The sequence below is a fragment of the Opisthocomus hoazin genome, chromosome 10, assembly GCF_030867145.1.
Source record: "Opisthocomus hoazin isolate bOpiHoa1 chromosome 10, bOpiHoa1.hap1, whole genome shotgun sequence".
Lineage (NCBI taxonomy): Eukaryota > Metazoa > Chordata > Aves > Opisthocomiformes > Opisthocomidae > Opisthocomus > Opisthocomus hoazin.
In genome coordinates, this window is record NC_134423.1 from 12439861 (window position 1) to 12461000 (window position 21140).

At 60.4% G+C, this 21140-nt stretch overlaps 2 protein-coding genes across 4 annotated transcripts; both read right to left on the reverse strand.

Moving 5' to 3' along the window:
* Positions 1 to 2593: 2593 nt before the first annotated feature.
* ISLR2 (immunoglobulin superfamily containing leucine rich repeat 2) lies at positions 2594 to 6789 on the reverse strand. 2 transcript variants are annotated; one of them, XM_075432141.1, is made up of 3 exons: positions 6767 to 6789; positions 6352 to 6567; positions 2594 to 5840 (listed from the first exon to the last, which is right to left on the reverse strand). In XM_075432141.1, exon 3 carries the CDS (start codon positions 5832 to 5834, stop codon positions 3741 to 3743), a length of 2094 nt encoding a protein of 697 aa, XP_075288256.1. In that variant the 5' UTR covers positions 5835 to 5840; positions 6352 to 6567; positions 6767 to 6789; the 3' UTR covers positions 2594 to 3740. The 2 variants fall into 2 exon arrangements, with proteins under 2 accessions (XP_075288256.1, XP_075288258.1); XM_075432143.1 differs by lacking the exon at positions 6767 to 6789 and adding an exon at positions 6669 to 6687.
* Positions 6790 to 11333: 4544 nt separating this feature from the next.
* On the reverse strand, positions 11334 to 21060 carry LOC104330668 (protein PML). 2 transcript variants are annotated; one of them, XM_075431768.1, is made up of 10 exons: positions 21020 to 21060; positions 20305 to 20403; positions 18975 to 19542; positions 18020 to 18597; positions 17115 to 17167; positions 16534 to 16614; positions 16231 to 16444; positions 15069 to 15121; positions 12243 to 12399; positions 11334 to 12150 (listed from the first exon to the last, which is right to left on the reverse strand). In XM_075431768.1, exons 2-10 carry the CDS (start codon positions 20348 to 20350, stop codon positions 11576 to 11578), a joined length of 2325 nt encoding a protein of 774 aa, XP_075287883.1. In that variant the 5' UTR covers positions 20351 to 20403; positions 21020 to 21060; the 3' UTR covers positions 11334 to 11575. The 2 variants fall into 2 exon arrangements, with proteins under 2 accessions (XP_075287883.1, XP_075287884.1); XM_075431769.1 differs by lacking the exon at positions 20305 to 20403 and having other exon boundaries at positions 21020 to 21052.
* Positions 21061 to 21140: the final 80 nt, after the last annotated feature.

The following is a 21140-nucleotide window of genomic DNA, read 5'->3' on the forward strand; positions in this document are numbered from 1 at the left end:
TTTGAATCTGGAGCAGTTCATGGGGCGAGTTCGCAGCGTGGCTGCTGCAGGACGTGCAGGCGTGCCGGGTGAGCCAGGGATTTTCTCCAGGGGGGGCCAGGACCTGCTTTGCAAGGCATCTGTGGGGGCTGTCACTGCCCCTCTGGGGCGTGATGCTTTCATGGACAGGGCCAGCGTGGGGGCTGCTTCCTGAACCCCCTCACCGTGGGTGGATATTGCTGGTGCCCACCATCGCGGAGCTGGGCAGGCTGATGTCTGGCTGGAGGCGGGCGGTCCGTCAGCCCCTGAGCTTCGAAGCACGTCTTGAACATCTTCAGAGCCCATCTGGGGGGGTTCAGGGGCTCTGAGCCAGCGGAGGATGCAGAGCAGGGGTGGCTGCAGAGGACCAGGCCTAATTCCGCCTGCTCATACCCACGGGTTGGGTGAAGGATGCCGCTCTGACTGCTTCTGCAGGGACCCCCAACTCCACCAGTGACCCCATCTAGGCACGACCCCTGCAGCGGGTGAGGGCTGTAGTGCTGCCAGCGATCGCAGCGCAGGGAACAGGGCAATGCTCTTTTCCCTTGAGATTTTGATCCGGAATAGGAGACCATTTGGGGATGGGGGGGGGGGGGGGGGGGGCGTTGAAAGCTTCGTTATTCTGGGACTGTCCTGGGCCAAGGGTGCCAGACGCCTTCCCACAGTTTAGGTGACACCATAAGCGTGTGACAGCCCGGGCTGTGTGGGTGCGAGCACGTCACCGTCACGCGTGGGCACCCCGGTGGGCTCTGCCTTAGGAGGGGCTGAGCCACCCTGCCGGGATGCTTTAACTCTTCCCAGGAGAAAGCCCAAGGACTTGGAGGGGGTGGGAGGATCCATCCCTGCTCCCTTCTTGTGCCTTTGGGTACCTGGTGCTAATTAGTGCCCTCCTGAAAAGGAGCAAATCTCAGAGTAATCCGGCATCGGCATCACAGCGAGATTCCCTGTAGATACGTTAGGCGGGGAAATCTATTACTCCCTAATTAAATGGAGGCAGAAATGATTGTTCTTTTTCTATTCCTTATATGTTCCTAAGCGTGAAACTCAATTATAAATGTATCTGCAGAAGGGGATTTGTCTACAAGTGGGAGTCTCTGCTCGGCATGGGGTTTTCAAAGCTAGAGCAAACACCTGGGCTGCTGCGGCAGAGCCTCGAATTCTCAGGATTTGGGGGATTTGGGTGGGCAGCCCCCTGCCCGCCGCCTCTTCGTGTGCCAGCCTGCTTTGTCTGTCTCCCCCCCGTTCCCTGCTGCAGAAGAGAGATGCAGAGGCCGGACTTAAAAATAGAAAGCCGTCCCCTGGAGGATGGAGAAACGAGTGTTTGCTTGGGGGGGGCCTCTGCTGGGATGTGGAGGCTGCGTTTGGGGAGGATGAGGGGCTTCAGTGGGGCCTCGGGGACCACCCGTGGGTGCTGGCGAGTGGGTGACCGTCCCCACATGACGGCAGGACGCTGCCTCTTGAGCAGGGGCACTAGAAGGGCGTGTGGCTTCGTAGCTCCAGATAAGAAAAGCAATCAGAGGCAGCCTTAAATCTTCGCCGTGTAATTGTGGGCTTAAATTATCAGCGGGATGAGAGGGGAATGCTCCCAGCCGGGCTGGGGGGGTGTATCCACCAGGCACCATCTTAGCACCCCCAGACTCGGGGCTGGGAGCGCTTGGGGACCGGGGTGACACTAACCCCTGCCCAGGGAGCCCCATCCTGCCCTGGCATCCCCAGCATGGCTCTGTGGGGCGGCACGGTGCCAGGAGCATAGTCATGTGTGTACGTATATCCAGGGTGTGTATAGGAGATGGACGAGCACTGGGTGCATGCGTGCACTGAGAAAGAACATGTGTGTACATGGGTAGTGTGGGTATTTAGCGTGTGTTTGTACACATATTGAGCATATGCATGGTGTGTGGGGAGATATATAGAGCTTATACAAATTGTGTTCGTATGTTATATGTATTCTTACTGCATAGGTACGTATATAGCATACGAGTGTTGGTAAGTGCGCAGAGAGAGTGTGTATGTGCTGTGGGGAAATATTGTTTGCATTTTTCTGTATAGACAGTTCATAGAGAGTGCGCCTGCAGAGTATGCAATGTATTTGGTTTGTTCTATTTTCATACATATGCTGTATTTTTGTATATTTAAATTGTGTGTGCAGGCTGAGCACATACGAAATGTGTGTGCATAGTACGTGTGTATGACAACTATTTGTGTGTACACACAGCTTGTGTATATATATAAAATGAGTGTACACAGCATAGAGGTGTGTATCTATACGTATAGCACGCATGTGAATTCTAGATACTGTGCATATACAGAAATGTAACACATACACTGTATGCGCGCATGGTGTAGGGCAGAAATATATCGCTATACATTTATAGAGTGTGTGCGTGTGCTTCGCCTGGAGCTGCGGCGATGTCGATGTGTCTCCATGCCGTCTCCCCCCTCCTCGGGGTCGCCCTGGCCGTGCCGGGCTGTACCGGGGGCTGTACCGGGCAGACCCCAAGGACAGTGTGTGTGGGGGGGGGGGGTCCGGGTGCAACCTTCCCTCGCCCCCATCAAGCACGGACCCGGCTCCACTTTCAATCCCTTTTATTGACTCTTTCACAGACAGAAGCTCGCAGAAAGGCGCCCGCGGCTCTCGCCGGCCCCGGGGCTCCCGGGTACCGGAGCGGGGAGGTGGGGGGGGGCGGCGGAGACCCCTCGCCTCCCGGGGCCGGGCCCCCCCACCCGCCAGCAGCACGGGCATGTCTACGGCACAGACACTTGGCTACAAGGCTACTCTACCCAAAACACATCGAGGGGTCCCGCCGGACCGGGGGGTCGGGATGGGAGCGGGGGTGGTCGGGCGGGGGGGGGGGGGGGGGTCGGCCGCCGCCCTGGGGAGCGGGCGGGGGCGCGGAGCTGTCCATCCCCGCCGGGTGCTGAACGGCGCCGCGGGGACCGCACCGGGGAGCGGCGGGGGTCGCACCCCGGCACCCACCGGGCAGAGGGGAAGGGATCGCGCCGGGGAGCCCCGGTACCGGCTGCGGAGCCCTGGCACCCCTCGGGGAACGGAGGGCAGCCCCCGGGGAGCGGCCCCCGCACCCGCCGGGGAAAATCGGGGTGCACCGGAGCGCGATGGGCACCCGCCGGGAAGCGGGGAGGGTAACGCCGAGGAACGGTGGGGACCGCACCGGGCTTCGGCGGGTTCGGACCGGGGAGCGGTGGGACCGGGCCGGGGAACGGAGAGGACTCACCGGGGACGGAGGGAGCGGCGGGACCGGACCGAGGAGCGGCGGGGACCCGGTGGGGACAGAACCGTTTCCAGAAAAAAAGAGGTTTTGGGATATCGGCTTTTTGTCTTATATCCGTTTTCTCTCTTTTTTTTTTTCGTTTTTTTCCTTTAAGGGGAAAGAAAATACGGAGAGAGCGGAGGGCAGAGGCGAGCGGGGGAACGGGAATCGTTGCGGTGTCGTCGCCAAGCCAGGAGCAAAGACCACCGGTACCCAAAACGGAAAACGAAATCGTGGGAGAAAGGTCCCGCCGGCACCCGGCATCCCCGGGGCGAAGTCCCTTCCCCGGGGACATGCCACCTGAGGGAGGAGAAGGAGGAAAAAGAGGAGGAGGAAGGTCAGGCCAGCGTTGCTAAGGATGCTTCGGTCTTTTCTCGGAGGAACGGCAGCGGCTGTGCCTCTGGCAGCGGAGAGGGGGGGAACAGGAGGGGAGCGGAGGGGATGCGGGGAGGCTCAGTGCGGGCGCTGCCGGTAGTTGCCATTGATCTCTTGGGAGATGGTGACGGCCTCGGCACCCAGCGGCAGCTTGTCACTGTACTCAGAGCGAACCTCAAACTCCTCGCCGTTGGCTTTGGATTGTGACTCCACCATGGAGCTGGCCACCATGCTCTCCTCTCGCTCCAGCTCCGCAGCCCCTTCGGCTTCTCTCCTCCTCCTCCGCCTGCCTCCTTCATCCTCCTCCTCCTCATCTTCTTCCTCCACATCCGCTTCCCCCACCTCACTGGGATTGTAGTTCTTCTCAGACTCCAGGTAGGAGGCACGGGGGTCAAAGTCAGCGGCCATGTGCTTCTCCATCTGGTCCGGGTTCTGGGCCTTCATGATGAGCTTGTAGGTCTTCCCTTGGTACTTGGAGAGGAGGTGACACCATGTGGCCCCCATCAGGGGTAAGGTGGCCAGCACCAGCAAGAAGATGCTCACAACCACGATGATGATGAGCGAGGGGATCTCTTTTTTGGTGGTGAAGACCACTTGGACCTGGCAGTCCTCCCCCAGGTAGGTGAGACACACGGAGTAGTTGGTGCCGGGGTTCAAGCCCTGGAACCAGTACGAGTTCACCCCTTCCTCGATCTTGGACCACTGGACCAAGGCGTGGCCCTGGCTGCTCTCCTGGCACAGGTAGAGCATTCTGAGGTGGACCTTCTCGGGCTGCATGTAGGTGGGCGTGAGCTGCACCCGGGCATCGCGCTCCGACACATCTAAGGCGATCACCCCCAGGTCGAATGTGTGCTGCTTGAAGTCACCGCTCTGGTTGAAGGCGTGGTTGGAAATGTACTTGCTGGTTTGCGTGGAGCCACACTTCTTCTCAAAGGGTGGAAGCTGGAAAGGGACTTGCCCACCTCCTGTGGACTCTGTCCCAGCTGCCAAAGATGGTTGGCTCTGCCGAGTGGGACCGAGGGGTTTGTTCCTGTCATCTGGCATGAGCACACTGTTCTTTGCTCCCTTGGCTCCAGGCTTCTTGTCACCTGGCTGTGCTTTACCCCCCAGTGGGTCCCTCCCGGGCTGCAGCGCGTATTTCTGGGTGCCCGCCACGGCCACGTTGACCGAGGTCTGGTTGCTCCCCATTTCATTGGTGGCCAGGCAGGTGTAGGTGCCTTCTTCCCGCTTGCTCAGGTGGGGAATCACCAAGGTGCCGTTCTTGAAGACCAAGAAGCGCTCAGGATCCTGTTTGGGGAGGTCCTTCCCAGCGCCCTCCTTTGGGTTCCCGTTGAGCTCCAGGGTTTGGCTGGAGGTGAGGATCTTCCAGCTCACTTCGGGTGGTGGGGTGCCGGTCACGGCACAGTGCAGCGTCAGAGTGAAGCCATCAAAGAGCTCCGTGATGTCCAGGTTGGGGTAATACGTGAGCTGCACAGTAGGTGAGGTGCACTGCACGTCTGGGATCTTCCCCACTGGCACTCCTCGGAGCTGCTCCGGGAGGGCACAGGCGATGGAGTCCTTCTCAGGGATGGAGATGAGCGTTCTGTCCATCCACTTCTTCAACCACTGGAGCTTGCAGGAGCACTCGAAGGGGTTGTTGTAGATCTGCAGGTGGGAGAGGGAACTAAGCGAGTCGAAGATACCTTCTGCAAGGGCGGTGAACTTGTTGTTGTTGATGCGTAGGGACCGGAGGTCCTTCAGGGTGTGGAAAGCCCCCTGAGGCACCAGGGCCATGTGGTTATTGTTCATCTTGAGCAGCTGGAGAGCACTGAGGTTGTAGAGGTCCTGCCAGGGGAAGTCCACAATCTGGTTGTGGCTAACGTCGAGGTTTTTCAGCTGCACCAGGATGGCGAAGGTACCGGGCTCGATAGAGCGGATCTCGTTGTGTGCCAACCAAAGGGAGGTGACCTGGGTCACCTCCACGAAGGAACGCCTCTGCAGCGAGGTGATCTTGTTGGCTGAGAGGCTGAGGGTGGTCACATTGGAGGGCAACCCTGTGGGCACCACCTGAAGATCCTTGTAGGCGCAGTCGGCAAACTGGTGGGCGTACTTGTCCACGCAAGCGCAGGGCTCGGGGCACGCCCGGGCCATGCTGACCAGGGCCACCAGCCACAGAGGCAGCAGCGGGGCCATCTCCCCCTGCCAAGGGACACAAGGGGCTCTCAGGGGGGTCCCTTCTCCCTGCTCCTGGCCCGCGCCCGGCGAGAGGCGGCGGCGGGGCTGTGCCCCATTGTCTGTGCCCCACTCCCCCCAGCTGCGTCCCCGCGACCCCCGCTCCTTCCCAGCTCCGCTCCCCGCTTCCCCTCCACTCCCCCGTTTTCCTCCCTTTCCCCTCTGGTTCTTCCCACCCTTCTCACTCTCTTTTCTTGTCTTGTTCGCGCTTGTCCTCCCCCCTCCCCCCAAAAAAAAATTAAATATCGTTTTCTTTCTTCTCTGCTTTAATTTCTCCTCGTACAAAAATTTCTTTTGCTTTTCTTTTTTCTTTCTTTCTCCTTCCAGCGTTTTCTCTCTTCCTCTCGCCACTCTTCTCCCTCCCTTCCCTGTCTCTCCCTAGTTTTCTCCTTCCTTATTTTCCTCTCTCTCCTGAACCCCCCAATCCCTTCTCCCCTGTACCCCGCCTCGCCGCACCGGGGGTGACCCCGCACCTTACCCGCTCCTAAGTGGCGTTAAGCAACGCGCAGCCCTTCTCCTCGCTGTTCCTGGTCCTCCGCATCCTCCTCCCGAGCCCCGTGGCACAGAGGAGCCTCCCCCAGCCCGGACCCGACGGTGAGGGGCGCGGCGAGGAGGCGGGGGGGGGACCCCACCCGTACCCCGCCACCCCTCCGGGCTGAGCTGCGAACCGGAGCGGGGCCGTACGGGCACTGGGCTGCCGAGGCGAGAGGGAAGGAATTAGCATTTCTGCCAGCCTCCCCCTCCTCACGGCTGCCCCCTCCCTCCTCGCCACCCCTTTCCCATCCCACCACCCACCCACCGCCGCCGCTCGCCAGCCTCCGGCGGGGATGTAGCCGGCTGCTTCCCGGGGCGGGAACGGCACCCCCCCCCCCCGCAAAATATAAAAAAATTACCCAAAATAAACGCCCTCCCCATAGAGCAACGGGTACACACGCGCTCGGCAGCAGCCGTGAATTCAGCCCCCGCCCCGCTCCCCTCTTTCGGGTCCCCTCCCTCGGTCCCCTCCCGGAGGGACCGGGATGCTGTCGGGATAGATGCGGGACACGGCTGGCTCCGTCCTCCCGGGACATCGCGGGCCCGCAGCCCTTCGGGAAGCGTTTGTGGACGTGGAACGGGGGCTCGGGACCCTCCCGGTAGATAGCCCCCCCCCCCCCCCCCCCCCCGCCCGGGCGATGCGGTATTTCTGCGGGGCGAGCTGCGGCGTGTGCCTCCGCCCCAGCCCGTCCCGTCGCTGGTGGTTCCCTTCCCTCGCTAATTGTGTGCAAAGAGCTTTTAAGCATTTTTTTTTGGGGGGGGGGGGGGGGAAGATGCGGGGGGGCTGCCGGGGGCTCCCGGGACGGGGCCGCTCCCCCTCCTCCTGCTCCTGAAGGTTTCAGTCCCTTGGAACGGTGGAGTAACGGGGAAGTCCCCCCCTCCCCTTCTGCTGTTTCGCATCGACTTGGGGGTCTTATCCCCCTCCCCCCCGCACCCCCGGCCCTGCCTCCCCCCCCACCATGAGATACCCGAGGAATCATTGATTTTGTGAGCGGGATCGATTCCAACCCTCACCACCCCGCATCCCTCCCCCTCCCAGCCCCACCGGCGGCTGCTCCCGGGAGCTCTGCCCGGGGTGGAGGGGGGGGGGGGGGGGCCGGGGCGGGCTCCGCATGGGCTCGGACGGGTCAGCCCCGTCCTCCCGGTGTCGCCGACCCGGCTCTGTCGCGACAGTCAGCGGCTCCCCGCTCCCCCCGCCGCGGGGGCTGGGCACGTCCCGAGGGGCTCCCGGGGGGCCTTGGGGTGGGGGTCTCGCTGCCTCCCTGCTTGCTCGCAGGTCTGATCCTCGATGCCAGCTCCAGGCACCTCCACCCTCCCAGAAGTCGTGTCCAAAGCTCCCCCAGCCTGGTGCCTGGTGTCCGCGGAGCACCTCGGCCGAAGCAGTCGGTCTCAGATGCGCCTCAGTTTCCCTTCAGCCCTGTGATGTGAGGGCTGGCGGGCGGCTGACACCCACAGCGAGGCCCTTGGGTGATGTGGCCACCAAAAAGCCCTACTTACCATGCAACAAACCAACACTGTCCGAGTGTTGCACCATGGCTGCCTGCACCATGGCCGTCACTGTGCTCCCTGGCACAGTTTTGGCCCAGCCCAAGTGACGCCCCACAGACAAGCCCTGGGCACGATCCAGGATGGACAAGGCCACCTCGCTTTGTGGGGCCACAGAGGTCTGCAGAGGGGTCAAGCAGGAGGCAGGCATGGCTTCAAATCCAGTGCAGACATCTGCAGGGCGGCGCTTCCCTGTCTCCCCTCCCGCTGGACCGGAGTTTGAACTCTCCGAGCATCACGGCCGTTCAAACTCCGGTCCAGCGGGACCACCCCGCATCTTCGGGACCGAGCCGTGACTCACTCCCTTCCCATCCCTGCGGCTGGCTGGATGCCCAAGCATGCCCTCACCCTTACCGTGACATTCTCCCAAGCACCAGCAATTTGCAGCGTGGAGAATTACGGCATCAGACATTCGGAGTTGTGGTTTATAAGCTTTTTTTATTGGTTGTGTTTTTATTTTTCCCCCCATCGTTCTGCTCACTCTCCGAATGCCCACGGGCTGCCGGCCTCTCCCAAGCCCCATGGCAGGTAGTCCCATGGTCAGCGGGGCAACACTTGGGTGCTCAGCGTCTCCGAGCAGGCCAGATGTGTACCCATATTGCTCCTCACCCCTTGCTGTTGCGCGCCAGGTCGTCGCATGTCCCAAGCTCTCCACACTGCTGTGGGGCTGCAGAACCATGGGTCAGCCCTTGATGGTATTGACCCATGGCTGGGACTTGGGCTGCAGAGCTCAGGTGGCAGACACAGAGAATGCGAAGTTGCTTTGAGGAGCATGGAAGTAGGTTAAAACGCCACAAGGATGCGGCCAAGATGGAGAGGACGCTTGTTTTCTGGCTTGGCTGCTATCCACCGCACTATGCTGAGCTCTTCCCAAGACGCTTTCATTCATCAAGCAAGATGAAGAAACCCAAGTGTCCTAGTTACAGTGGCAGTGTTTCAGAAGCATCGGAGGCAATGTGTTGTGCTAGAAATGGGCCAAGGGATGAAGCACATGTGATGGGATGGATAACACATCCCTCCTCCTGCTCCTGAGCACCAGCCCCTAACCTACACTCTCAGGAGGTCGTCGTAGCATGAAGCTGCATGGCTGTGGGTTACACCATCCACCCACCTCCCCATTCACACCTCCCCAGCAGACATGATGCGTGGGGTTTGTGTCACTGGTTGTGCCTCAGTTTCCCATGGGCTGAGCACAGGGGATAGCAACAGTGTGCTGTGGTGGCTTTTCAGTCCCCTCAGACGAGACTCCAAGAGAGGACGGTGGAGGATGGAGGCGTGGATGGATGGATGGATGGATGGATGGATGGATGGATGGATGGAGGCGTGGGTGGATGGATGGATGGATGGATGGATGGATGGAGGCGTGGGTGTATGGATGGATGGATGGATGGGTGGAAGGATGGATGGATGGATGGATGGATGGATGGATGGATGGATGGATGGATGGATGGATGGATGGAAGAGCAAGCTCTGGGGCTGTCAACCTCTCCTTCTCACCCCAGGCACCCTAAGTCTCAGCCTGCTCCCAAACCTGTGACAAATAGAAGCTGGGCTGGGGGCCAGGTTCACAGCTGGTGCTGACCATTGCAGCTCTGGGGACACGGCTCCCACTGGTGTAAATGAGGGCAGCCTCGCAGCTGGAGGAATCACAGGCTCACCACTGCCACCAGTGAGGGACTGCTGATTTACACCATTAATCTCCAACTGGTGTCTGAGGGAGGAGCCCTCCTCACCAGGCTGGTCAGGACCATTGCCTATTTAAGGAGGAGAAGGCCAAGCCTCTGGTTTGGGCTCTCCTGGCTTCTCCAGCTTCTAGTTCCAAGCCAGCTTCCCCCAAGTTCAGGTGAGTGCATCAAGCCACCACCCTGGGAGCCTCCTGGCTGGCGGGAGACGGTGTGGCTTTCTCCACCTAGACAGGGATTCCCTCAGCTTTGCCCCCCCCCACTTCTCCAAATATTTGAGTCCTGACCACCCTGCCCTTGCTCTTGATGGTCCTTGGGATCCAAATCTGTTCAGATGTTAGCAGGCTGATGTTTTTATTAGAAATACAATCCAGATAACCTTTCTCAAGGCATGTACTCCCCTGCCTTGGATTTCCACCCACCCTGGACAGCCAACTTGTGTGAGCTTGCAGGGTGTAATCAAATGCAGAGGAACTGGCCCTTTGGCTCTAATTAGTTTTGCTTGATTGTTGGGGGAAGAAATCCATTTTCATAAACACAAAGGATTTATGCTGCTCCTTCTTGCCTTTTTTTTTTCTCCTTCCCGAGTTCCAGAGCACTTTGCTTGGGGCTAGCAGAGAGTGGTTTTATGAATGGTTTAGATTGAGCAATGCATTATTAATAACAGCCAATCAAGCAAGCAGCATATTATATATCATTTCAGGAGTTTCGCTTAATTTAGTGAAGTTATTTATCGCTCTAAAAAAAAAAACCCGCCAGAGAGACTCCCATTCTTCCTCACACCTCTGGGTTGGAGGGGGTTTGTTGCGGGGTGGCTGGGAGCGAGGTCCAAGCAGGGCTGTACCGGCCTGCAAGCGTACCGAGGCTGCTGGGACCTTTGGGGAGCCCTCGCCCCTCAGGGGTACCCCAGCTGCAGCCCTTTCCTGCAGTGCTGGGGCTCGTTGGATGCTGCTCTGTTCCCCCTGCGGTGACAAACCCTTTTCTAGCCGGATGAGTGAGCTTTACGGCAGCTCAGGGCAAAGAAACGGCTAATCCGGCTCCTGCAGCCCGTTGACTTCGCCATTGTTTTACAAGACTTTGATGAGGTCGGTGACAGCAGACAGATGGGGTCTGCTCTCCTCCGGCTCTGCCCCTTGTAGAGCCCTCTCCCCGCGCACAACGCCGTATCGCACACCAGAGAATCCCCAGGGTGAGGTGGCATCGTCTGAAACTGGTGACGAGCCCTGTGTGCCCCGTGGGGGCTCCTTTGGGATCGTTGCCGATGAACTGGTGTGCGGTGCCGGATCTGTCCTGGCCGCAGCAGGACCTTGGTACCCAGGGAAGGCAGGAGGGGCTGGGGGGGGAGGCTGATAGCTCAAAGCTGTGTCTGGCTCACTGCTTGCTCCTGGGGGGCTCCCAGAAGATGGGGGGTGAGGGTGGGTGTCATGCCTCTCCCCAGTTCTGCAAGCCTGGCAGCTCCCTCCTCATCCTCTCAGAGAAGTCCTTCACTGCATCCCTTTCCTGCCCATCTTCCCCCACCCCTCCCTTCCCCGAGCCACCCAGAGGACCCGTTTGCCCTATCCCCGACCACTCTCCCTTGGTGCCAGACCGGACACGCGTGGGACACGTGTGGGCGCGCCAGCCCACGCGCGGCTGTGTGAAGAGGCCACCTGGCGACGTGTCCCGCACACTGCCTCCTCGCATGCGAGAAGCCCCAAGAAATCACGCTGGTCTACGCCGTGTCATGTATTTTATAAAGGTATTAATTCGACCGGGTGGGTTTCTTCCCCCTAGAGCCGACCCAGGGTTCTGGATCTTCCAAACCCCATGCCGGGAGCAGAGAGGGGCTGCGAGTCCTGTCTGATGCCCCATTGAGCATCCCTGCATCCGTGGTGAGCATCCCTGCATCCCCAGTGCAGTTAGCCTGAGGCCTGGCCAGCTCGGCTCACCCCATGGTTGCTCTCACACCTCTTCCAGCTCCCAGAGGATGAGGTTTCGCCGGGCCAGGATCTTGGCCGCTTTCCTGGTGAGCAGCTTCTCCTGCACCAGGGACTGCAGGACGGTGTAGCTCTGCAGGTTGCAGTGGGTGAGCGTCATCCCCGCGTCAGCATGGGCAGGGAGCTCAAGGGCTCCCCAAAGTTCCTGCAAGGCCTTGGCCATGGCCAGCGCGCTGCCCTGGTTGAGCTGCTGCTGCAGATGCCTTCTCAGCAGGTTCTTCAGCTTGTAGGCAGGGGCCTTGGGCAGCTTTTCTTTGATCAAGGACAACATATCCACGTAACCACCCACCATATGGCAGAAGTCCACTTTCCTGCCAGTGGTATCCAGGGCTTTAAGGAGAGTGGGTAGCTCCGGTGCCCAGAAGTTATAGACGATGAGGATGGGCCTGGGGAGCGGGGAGAGGTACCAGAGGAGGTGCTGTATTGCCACCTCCATGGGGACACCCTCTGAGAGCAGCGCCAGCACCGACTCGGGCGTCTGAATCAGCGTCTTCAAGGTGTGCTCTCCGTTGGCTGCTGCCACCTCCATGATGTGCTGGGCTGTGGAGGGGAAAGGATGGGGCTGGAGTAAGCATTTGGGGGTGCCTCTCTCTGCCCCACAGCCCCCTGTGCCCGGGAATGGCAGTGCTCACTTTTCTGGTCAACCTTCAAGCTGAGGAACACCAAGGTGCTCTGCTCCGACTCGTCATCCCAGGGGCTGGTGGGGCTAGGGCTGTGGTGGGGTGAGGTGCCGCTCCCAGACCACGTGGGGCTGGAGGGTTGCTTGATGTCCTTGGGCTTGCTGGAAGCCTGCAAGAGATTGGAGAAGGGAGCCTGGTCCCATCTACCTGCTTGGACATGGCTGGGAAGGTGTGAGGAGCACCCTTGGGTGCATCGTTGGCTGTGGGCAAGGACATGGTTGTGTGCATGAAATCCATGGGGTCTCACGTCCCAGCACTGCTGGGCCGGGTTGGTTGTGCATCGTGTCTCAGGAGTGGGCTGGCCATGGGGAGCCTCCTTGAGAGCCCAGAACCAGGGTCTGGGCCAAGTGAGCAAGAGCAGAGCCCTGAACGCAGCTCGTCCTAAGCAGGGGGTGGGATCCTGGCAATGGCCAGAGGGACATAACGCGCAGGTCTGGGGACTTGCTGTCCCCTTCTGCACATCTCATGAGGATGCAGCTCATGCAGGGACGTAAAAGTGGCTGAGCAACCTCGCCACAGGAGATACCGCTAGATGTGAAGGTCTGGTTGGTGCCTGGAGGAAAAGGGGACTCAGCCAGGAGGAGGTTTGGTGGCTCTCCAAGCTCAGCAGATGCTGTGCCTACAGCGGTGCTTCCTGAGGGTGAGTAAAAGGACCCACATCAGCCATCCCCCACCCAGCCTCAGCGGGGATGGACATCTGCAGGGAATGTCTCCTTATGGGAGGAGTAGGACAGCGAGGCATTCAAGAGGTTCCAATCCTGGGTTTTCCTCCATGTTTCCCCCAGGGACAATCCTGCACCCCTGGCCTGGGCAACCTGCAGCATCCATCTTCCTCCGCAGCAGCTCTCTGCACCTCCACCCGCAGACCAGGAGCGGTGGAAACATGGCTGGACCGATGTCTGCAGGCAGGTGAGCAAAACCAGGCGCTGCCTGGCTCAGGGGATGTGGCATGGCTTAAATATTGTGTTAAAATTAGGTGTTTGAAGGGCATATGGGGTTCCTCTGCCTGGGAAGGGACAGGAGGAGGATGGTACTGGTGGTGGGGTGGTGGCAGTGTCCCGTGTCCCCCTCGCCTGGCTGTGCCCAGAGTGACCAACTGGCCTGAAGGGAGTTAGATGAACCAAACCTGGCGATAAAATGCGGTCGCAGATGCTCTTGTTACCCAAACCAGCAACAAGCAAATGAAATTTCTAGGCAAAAAGGTTTTATTGAAGGGTTAAGCAGAGAGGGAGAACGCGTCAGATCTTTGGGGAGGAAAATCACCCATGCAGAGACACGTGCTCGCGGCACCGCGGTGGCTGTGGGCGATGGGTCCGGGCAGAGCTGGGCGCTGGTGATGCTCTTGCAGCTTCAGCTCGGTGTGAAGAGCATGACAGTCCCTGGGTGACCCCCACAAAGGTCCCTCCCCAGCCCCAAAATCTCCTTTTAGATGTCTGAGCCTCCAGGCGAGTCCTCAGCCCTTGCCTTCCACCCCGTGCAGGCTGCAGCTTCCCTGGGCTGCATCCTGCTGCCCCATCCCATTCCTCAGCCTTTTTTCTCACTCAGCTCCTATTTTCCCCCCCTTTTCCAGGCTTTAAACCCATTTTTCCCAGCTCTCAAGGTTGCATTTCTCCAGTGCCCAGCACCAGACCAGTGGTGAGATGTTTACACCCCTGAAACCTCTTTTTTTTTTTCCAGCCTGCGCCTTTGCTACACCCTTCAATCCACGTCCTACCAAAGGACACCTGATTCACGCAGCGATTTCTCACAGCAAGCTGCTAATGTCCCCAAAAAGCCCCAGCCTTGGGATTTTTTGGCACTAGCAGGGAGCGGGGACAGGGTTTTAGTCCCACAACTTCTTCCCCCCCCCACTAGAGATGAATCAAGAGAGCAAGGAAAAACAGCAAAGGAAAAAATTAATAAGGAAGCCAGCAGCAGGCTGGGATTTAATCTGGAAACAGCTTTATTGAAGAGTAAGAAGAGCTTCTGCGTTAATTTACACCAAAAAAAGGGGCTGTTAACCCCTCATTAAGCCAGTGCTGGAAAACCAACCCCCCCAGTCCCAAATCAGCTGTGCTCTTGCTTCATTTCCAAAGGGATTCCCGTGCTGATGACAGGGGATCTCGGCACGACCCTACGCCCTTGGTTCATCTAACCACCTCGGCCAGAGCCATTTGGTCGCAACTCACCAGCCTGCAGCATCAGTGCTGGGAAATGTCACCACAGGGAGCTGGGAAATGTCACTTTTGGGACTGCTCAGGTGGTCCCTGCCTGCTCCAGTGGCTCCCGGGGAGCTTCTCAGCCTGCGTAGGCACAGGACTGACGAGCTCTCCAAGCACGGATGCTACATTCAACTCGCAAAGTTGATTTGTATATGAAAATTGATTTTTTTTAAGCTGGTAATAACCTTCCCACTGACGCAGAAAGGAAGAGGCCATAAGGACTGACTTGAAAGGGTCATCTTGAGGGATCGGCTGGTGTGGGATCCCACCTCATAGCAAAGCCAGGCAGGGTTTGCTGCCCGCAAGAGGGGACCTTGGCTGCTCCAGAACACCAGGAGATACCAGCCAAGGTCTTAGCCCAGGAGGACTAGATTTGGGATGGCGCAGATGCCCCGCCACCTCAGAGCAACCAAATGGGAAGCAAAAGGCGCAAGCGAGTCTCTGGCTGATGCCACATAGGGAGAAGACTCGGGTCGGAGCACGGCTGGAGGAAGGGGAAAGGCACCCCGGAGATGATGGGGGGCAGCTGCCTCTTCTCCATGGCTCAGCAAGGAGGGAGGTCTGGCATTACACTCACCGGTGTGTCTTCCTCGCTGTCCTCCGAGCTGCAGATGATGATGCTGGTGTCTTCTGCAGGAGGAACAGGAGGATGCTGAAGCTTCAGAACTGTGATTCTGGACCACACTAGTTTTCCCATGGGAGGGCTGATCTTATCTCCTGATTTTTGCAGCAGAGGGCAAACGCTTCTACCAGGACCATGAACCACCCAGCCGTTGGGTGGTCTCGGATGCACCCCAAGGTGGGGGCAACCTCTCCACTGCTGCTTCACCCCATGGACCCTGTACCAGCCCCTCCAGAAGATGTATTTCGCCCTCCCTCCTGTTTGCAGAGCTGAGCCCGGGACAAAATCCCAGCATGGCAGTGGTTGGAAGGGACCTCTGTGGGTCACCCAGTCCAACCCCCCTGCCGAAGCAGGGTCACCCAGAGCAGGCTGCACAGGACCGCATCCAGGCGGTTCTTCAATATATCTAGAGAAGGAGACTCCACAACATCCCTGGGCAGCCTGGGCCAGGGCTCCGTCACCCTCAGAGGGAAGAAGTTCTTCCTCATCTTCAGCTGGAACTTCCTCTGCTTCAGTTTGTGCCCATTGCCCCTTGTCCTGTCGCTGGGCACCACTGAAAAGAGTCTGGCCCTGTCCTCCTGACACCCACCCCGCAGATATTTGTAAGCATTTCTAAGGTCCCCTCTCAGCCTTCTCTTCTCCAGGCTGAACAAGCCCAGCTCCCTCAGCCTCTCCTCGTAGGAGAGATGCTCCAGTCCCCTCATCATCCCGCTCGCTGCCGGATGCTGCAGCAGGCTGGAGCGGGGCTGGGTGAGCTCAGGGAAGAAAATGTGCTTTGCTAAAAATCGTAGTGTTCTTCACAACGGGGAAAATCCAGAGCTCCTGGAGCAGGAGGCAGGAGAGTCTCTCTGCACACTTGCCCTGTTGCCATGCTCATCCCTAGGCTTGGTTTTTGGCTACCTTGCAGGCAGGACATGGAGCTGGATGGAGCATCCGCGTCCACCTCTGAGCATTGCCCTCGTGTTCCCCCCCTGGAACCAGCTGCCACCCTCTGCTTCTCTGACCCAGGGGGGTTTGGCCAAGGCTCTGAGTGCACAGAGGCTGGGAAAGATGGGGGACCCCCATGAAGTGGGGCAAGAGATGGGGTAATGAGGAGGGTCACGTCCCTGGTCCCCACCTGCATCATTAGCGTGGCTGCTGGTGGCAAGGATGCTGCTGCAGTTCTGGCGCGGTGCGGAGGTGCTGGGCCCCCCTCTGTCATCGCACTGGTTTGAACTGGGGTCGCTGGGGATCGGTGTGTTGCACTCCAGCTTCAGTATCTTGGGTGAGACCTGGCTGTCGCTTTCCGTGCTGTGTGACCTCCGCCTGGGCCATGCGGTGACGGGGAGAGCCTGGAGAGAGGAGAGCATGGGGGATGTCAGGTACCGAGGTGGCATCTTCCAGTCCCCAAAGGCTCCCACCTGGCTGGGGCCATTCTTACCGGGCCTATCTGCATCTCCTCCAGGTTGATGGTGAAGGTGGGCAAGATGCTCTGGCTCTCGGGCTGGACTGGCTCCTCTTGCTGTGGAGAGAGCGCGGAGCAGCGTTAGGGTGAACCTCGAGGCTACTGACCCCTCTGCAGTGCTGGGGCGTCCCCGGGCAGCGGGCAGAGCACGGGAGGGGTAGAAACATCCTCAGCAGGGGGGAAACTGAGGCACAGCTGGGGCCTCCAGCTTGGCTCAAGGCTTGTGCTTGAGCTGCGGGTGTTTGGCAGCGCTACGGCCAGGGGAGGCTATGGTTTCCCTGCTGAAAACGAGGGATGAGCAGCAGGGTTGGAAAAGCGGGATGGAGTAGGAGCACACCCGGATAGCGGAAAATGATGGCTACAAGGTAGGTTCTTCTCTGCCCAGGCAGAAACAGCCCTGGGGGCTTGTTAAGAAAGAAAAGGGAGTGGTGGGCCGAGGAGGGCAGTCTCTTGGGGAAGGCATGCAAAGGTGAGAGGAAGGGGGGGATCTGTGCCTTGGCTGACGCGGTAGCCCTCCCCACACGGCAGTGTCCCGGGACAAAACATGGACATCTCACCAGGTCGTTCTCCAGCGCCACCTCGACCATGGGGACAGCTTGGGAATTGGTAGCTGCAATGGAAAGAGAGAGAGGGGCTGCAATGCCGAATCAGAGCCTCCGGAGCTCCCACCCGGCCCCAGCAGCAGCAGCCAAGCTGGGAAAAACCTGCCCGGCGGCTGCAGCAAGGAAGGGGCAGCTCTGCTCTCCTGCCCTTTTCCCAGCCCTTCGGCTTGTGATGGCCAAGGGGTTTAGGAGCCTCTGGAGACCCAGAAATCAGCATCACCAGAGCCTGTCGCATTGGTGGGAGACCAAAAAGGGGCTCTGGCCATGTCAGGAAAGGAGCAAATCTTGGCCCCAGTGGAAATAAGCACCCTGCAAGAGTGAACTGGGGCTCGTTTTGTTGCAGGGAGGTGGCTCTGAGCCCGGTGGGACCCAGAGCTGCATGATGGCTTTCTGAGCTGGCCCAAGTTGGGGGGCTGTGGGGTGGCTGGGTCCATCCCTGTGGCAAGTCCTCACCTGAGTGCCCAGTGACATGCTCCACCAGCCTCTGCGAGCTCCTGCTCCACCCACGCGCCTCATCTCCATCTGCCACTCACCTCCCTTGTCCTTCAACCCGTGGCATGGCTCTATCCCAAAAGAGTCACCACGTTCCTTCCCATTACAACCACATTTGGGGGACCACCATAAGGGCAAGAGGTGAGCATTGCTTTGGCAGCAAGGGATGCAACACCTGCATCCCGTCCTTGGGAGAGATCGGAGGGTGCCCACCGCACCAGCAGAGGCTGGAGGCACAGGTCCATCAAGTCACCACGCAGAAGGAGACTCGAAACCCACGCAGAATATGGTCTTAGATTAGGGATTAGAACCTTTAACTCTGCTGTCGCTCCCCCTTCCCCAGTGTGCCTGGCCACGCGCCTCCTCACCTGGGTGCCCGGTGACGCGCTCCACCAGCGCCTGCAGCCTGGCCCTGCACTCGGCCAAGTCCCCAGGCTGCGCTCGGTCTCCGGCCGTCGCCGGCTGCAGCCGCTGCAGCTCCTCCAGCGACTCCTTGATGAAGGGCTGCATGTCCATCACCTCCTGCTCCGTGGCATAGAGGCCCATCTTCTCCACCAGCCGCTCGCCGGCCTCCATCCGCCGCAGCACCCCCTCCATGCTCTGCAGCTCCCTCGTCAGCTCCCGGCGGCCCTGCTCCTGCCGCGCCTCCACCAGCCCCAGCAGCTCCTCTTCCTCCCGACGGATCAGCCGCACCAGCTGCTCCACGCGCTGCCGGATCAGCTCCCGCATCTCCCGCTGCGCCTCCTCCAGCCGCGCCGCCTCGTCCTGCAGCGCTGTGAAGGTGGCCTCGAAGATGCTTCTCTTCTGCTTCAGCTCCCGGCTGATGGTGCCCAGCTCCTCCTGCCTGCGCCGGGTCTCGCTGCGGACATCGCAGAACGGGGCGTGCTGGCTGTCCAGCAGCGCGCACGAGCAGCACAGCGCCTTCTCGCACTTCTTGCAGTAGATGCTGGAAGGAAACAGGAGCATCCTTCACAGCCGGTACGTGAGCAGGGGGAGAAAAGCCCCCCCCAATGGGTAGCTGAGGAGTTTAACGAGAGGGGAAAATGAGGCCGGGGGGCAGGAAAGGGCTTTGCCTCCTGTCACCAGCGTATGTGGGCATAAAGCTGGGTGTTCAACCCACCTTCGCTCCCTTCCCTCCTCCCGAGGACCTGCCAGCCCCATTTCAGACCCTGCTCCTGCCCAGGCTCTCGCTGGGGTTGCAGTGGTGCCTTTCTGAGGCGATGAAACCCCCTTGGCTCTGCCCGCCTGGCAGAGCTGGTCCTGGAGCAGCAGCCCCAAAGCCCTTGTGCGGGATGGGACCTGGGGACAAGGCACCCCTCTCACCTGGAGATGTGGCCCTGGTTGGCATGACTGGGACTGGAGCAAAAGAGGTTGCAGGACTTTCTGGTGTCTTCCAGGAACCGATGGGCTGACTCAGCGCGAAGGTCCTCCACCCTCCTGGCCTCATGGCTCCTCTTCTTGAAGAACCACTGGTGGTCGTCGAAGCACTTGGTGCAGAGGAACTCCTCGCACTCGGAGCACCACACCGCCACCGCTTCCCCCCGGCACCGGCTGCAGCTAGGGCCACCGCTGTTGCTGATCTTCTTGTAGATGTTGAGCCTGGCCTGCAGGTTGCTGAAGAGCAGATTGTCCATGTCGGGGATGCCGCTGGCCTGCGGGATGGCCGTCCGGCACATGGGGCACTGCCCAACGGGCTTGTTCTCGCTCAGGCACTCGAGGCACAAGGTGTGGAGGCAGGTGAGGAGCTTGAGGTTGGGCGATTCCTGCCGGCAGCCCTCGCAGAGGACGAACTGGAAGTCATCCTCCACCGCGGGCGGGTGGGATGCAGTGGAGCACGGGGATGGCCCCGCCTGGGGTCCCGTCTCCATGGGGGCAGCGGCAGCGTCTCCATCTAGGTGGGATGCAGTGTGGGAGCCGGGGGGGGACGGGAGGCTCGGTCCCACTCGCGGGGGCCATGCAGGCCACCCGTGGGCACCCCACTTTACCCACCCGGCCGCACGGAAGGGCGAACGGAGCCACAAATCGGCTGAGTGGCCCCTTTCCACCCCTCTTGCCCAAGGACGAGTGGGTGGCGGCGGCAAGGCCAAGGGTGCTCCCCCCGGGGAGATTCTCTGCTGGCTGCAAAGGGTTGTGCTCCCTCCTGCCCTCAGTGAGGGACCCTCGGAGGCTCTCCTCCCCCCTCCCCAGCCTCCTTCCCTTCGGGGAATTTTGGATTTCCAAGTCGAGGGGGGCGAGGAACGCAGGCTGCAAAGCAAGCCGTTTATTTTTTCTTTCGTTTTGCTGCCGCCGCCTCTTCCCGCCCTGCGAGCGGGGGGGGGGGCTGTGGCGATGGGCTTCCCCCCCCCCCCCCGGTTCCTGCAAAACCTCCCGGGGTGCTGGCACCAGCCCTGTCCCCGGCGGTGTCCCCCTCCCCACCCCCGTCCCCCCGGGCCTCCCCCAGCCCGCAGCGCAGGCAGGAGCCCCCCGAATAAAGCGGGGACCCCACTTACCACCTCCCCCCCCCATGCAATCGTTTTGCACCCTAAAAAATAACTCCCCCCCCCACCAAGCAGGCAATCCCCGCGGCTCCCTTGGGGGGGGGGGGCTGGCCCAGGCTTTGCCTCCCCCCGTCCCGCCTCCCCCTTCAGAAAAGCGGGGACCCTCCCCCCCATACCTGCTGGGGGGCCGGGCGGCCGGGGGGCGGCGGGGCTGTCGGGCATGGGGCGGCGGGGCCGAGCTGCGCTCCCCGGGCACTTTCGTTTCCTGAACCTGCCTGGGGGGGGGGGAGAGGAGGAGGAGCTGGCGGGAAGAAGGCGGGGAAGGCAAAGGGTTCGCCGGGCGGGAGAGGTGCGCGGTGCCGGGGGTGGGGGGGAAGGGGAAATTCGCTGAGGGGATGCTGGTACTGGGAGGGTGCTGGTGCCGGGGTGGGACGGATGCTGGTACCGGGAGGGTCACATGGCAAAGCCCTGCTTGAGCTGCTGGATAAGGTCCCCAAGCTGTACTCGGGTGAGTGTCTGGGTGCCGGCTCAGCTGCCAGAGCTGCAGCTTTGTGTGGGGCAGCATCTCAGGGCCCTGCTTCAGGCAAGGGGAGCTTTAAAGCTGCCCTCTTTCCACCCCCCCCTCCCCGGTCCTTGGCAGCGCTGCTCCAGGCTGCTCTTTGGCCTCCGCTGCCATTTGCAGGCCAGCGAGATGGGGTGGGGGGGGCTTTGGCACAGTGAGAAGGCCATGCCGGAGCAGGAATTGCTGGGAAAAAAAACCACCTTTCCCGCTTCCCTGAGGGGCTGGGGTACCCTCCGGAGCCCCCCAAGGTGAATGTGCGATGGAGGACTCTATTGTCCCCATGGCCAACGGAGCAGTTTCCTGGTCAGGGCCTCTCCGGAAAAACTCACCGAGCCGTGAGCCGTGAAGCGTGAGCCGTTTCGTCCCCGTGCCGTCAGCAGCCACATGACAGGCAGACCAGGAAGCTCCAGCGGCTCCTTCCTTCCCCACCGCAGTATCCTCACCACAGCC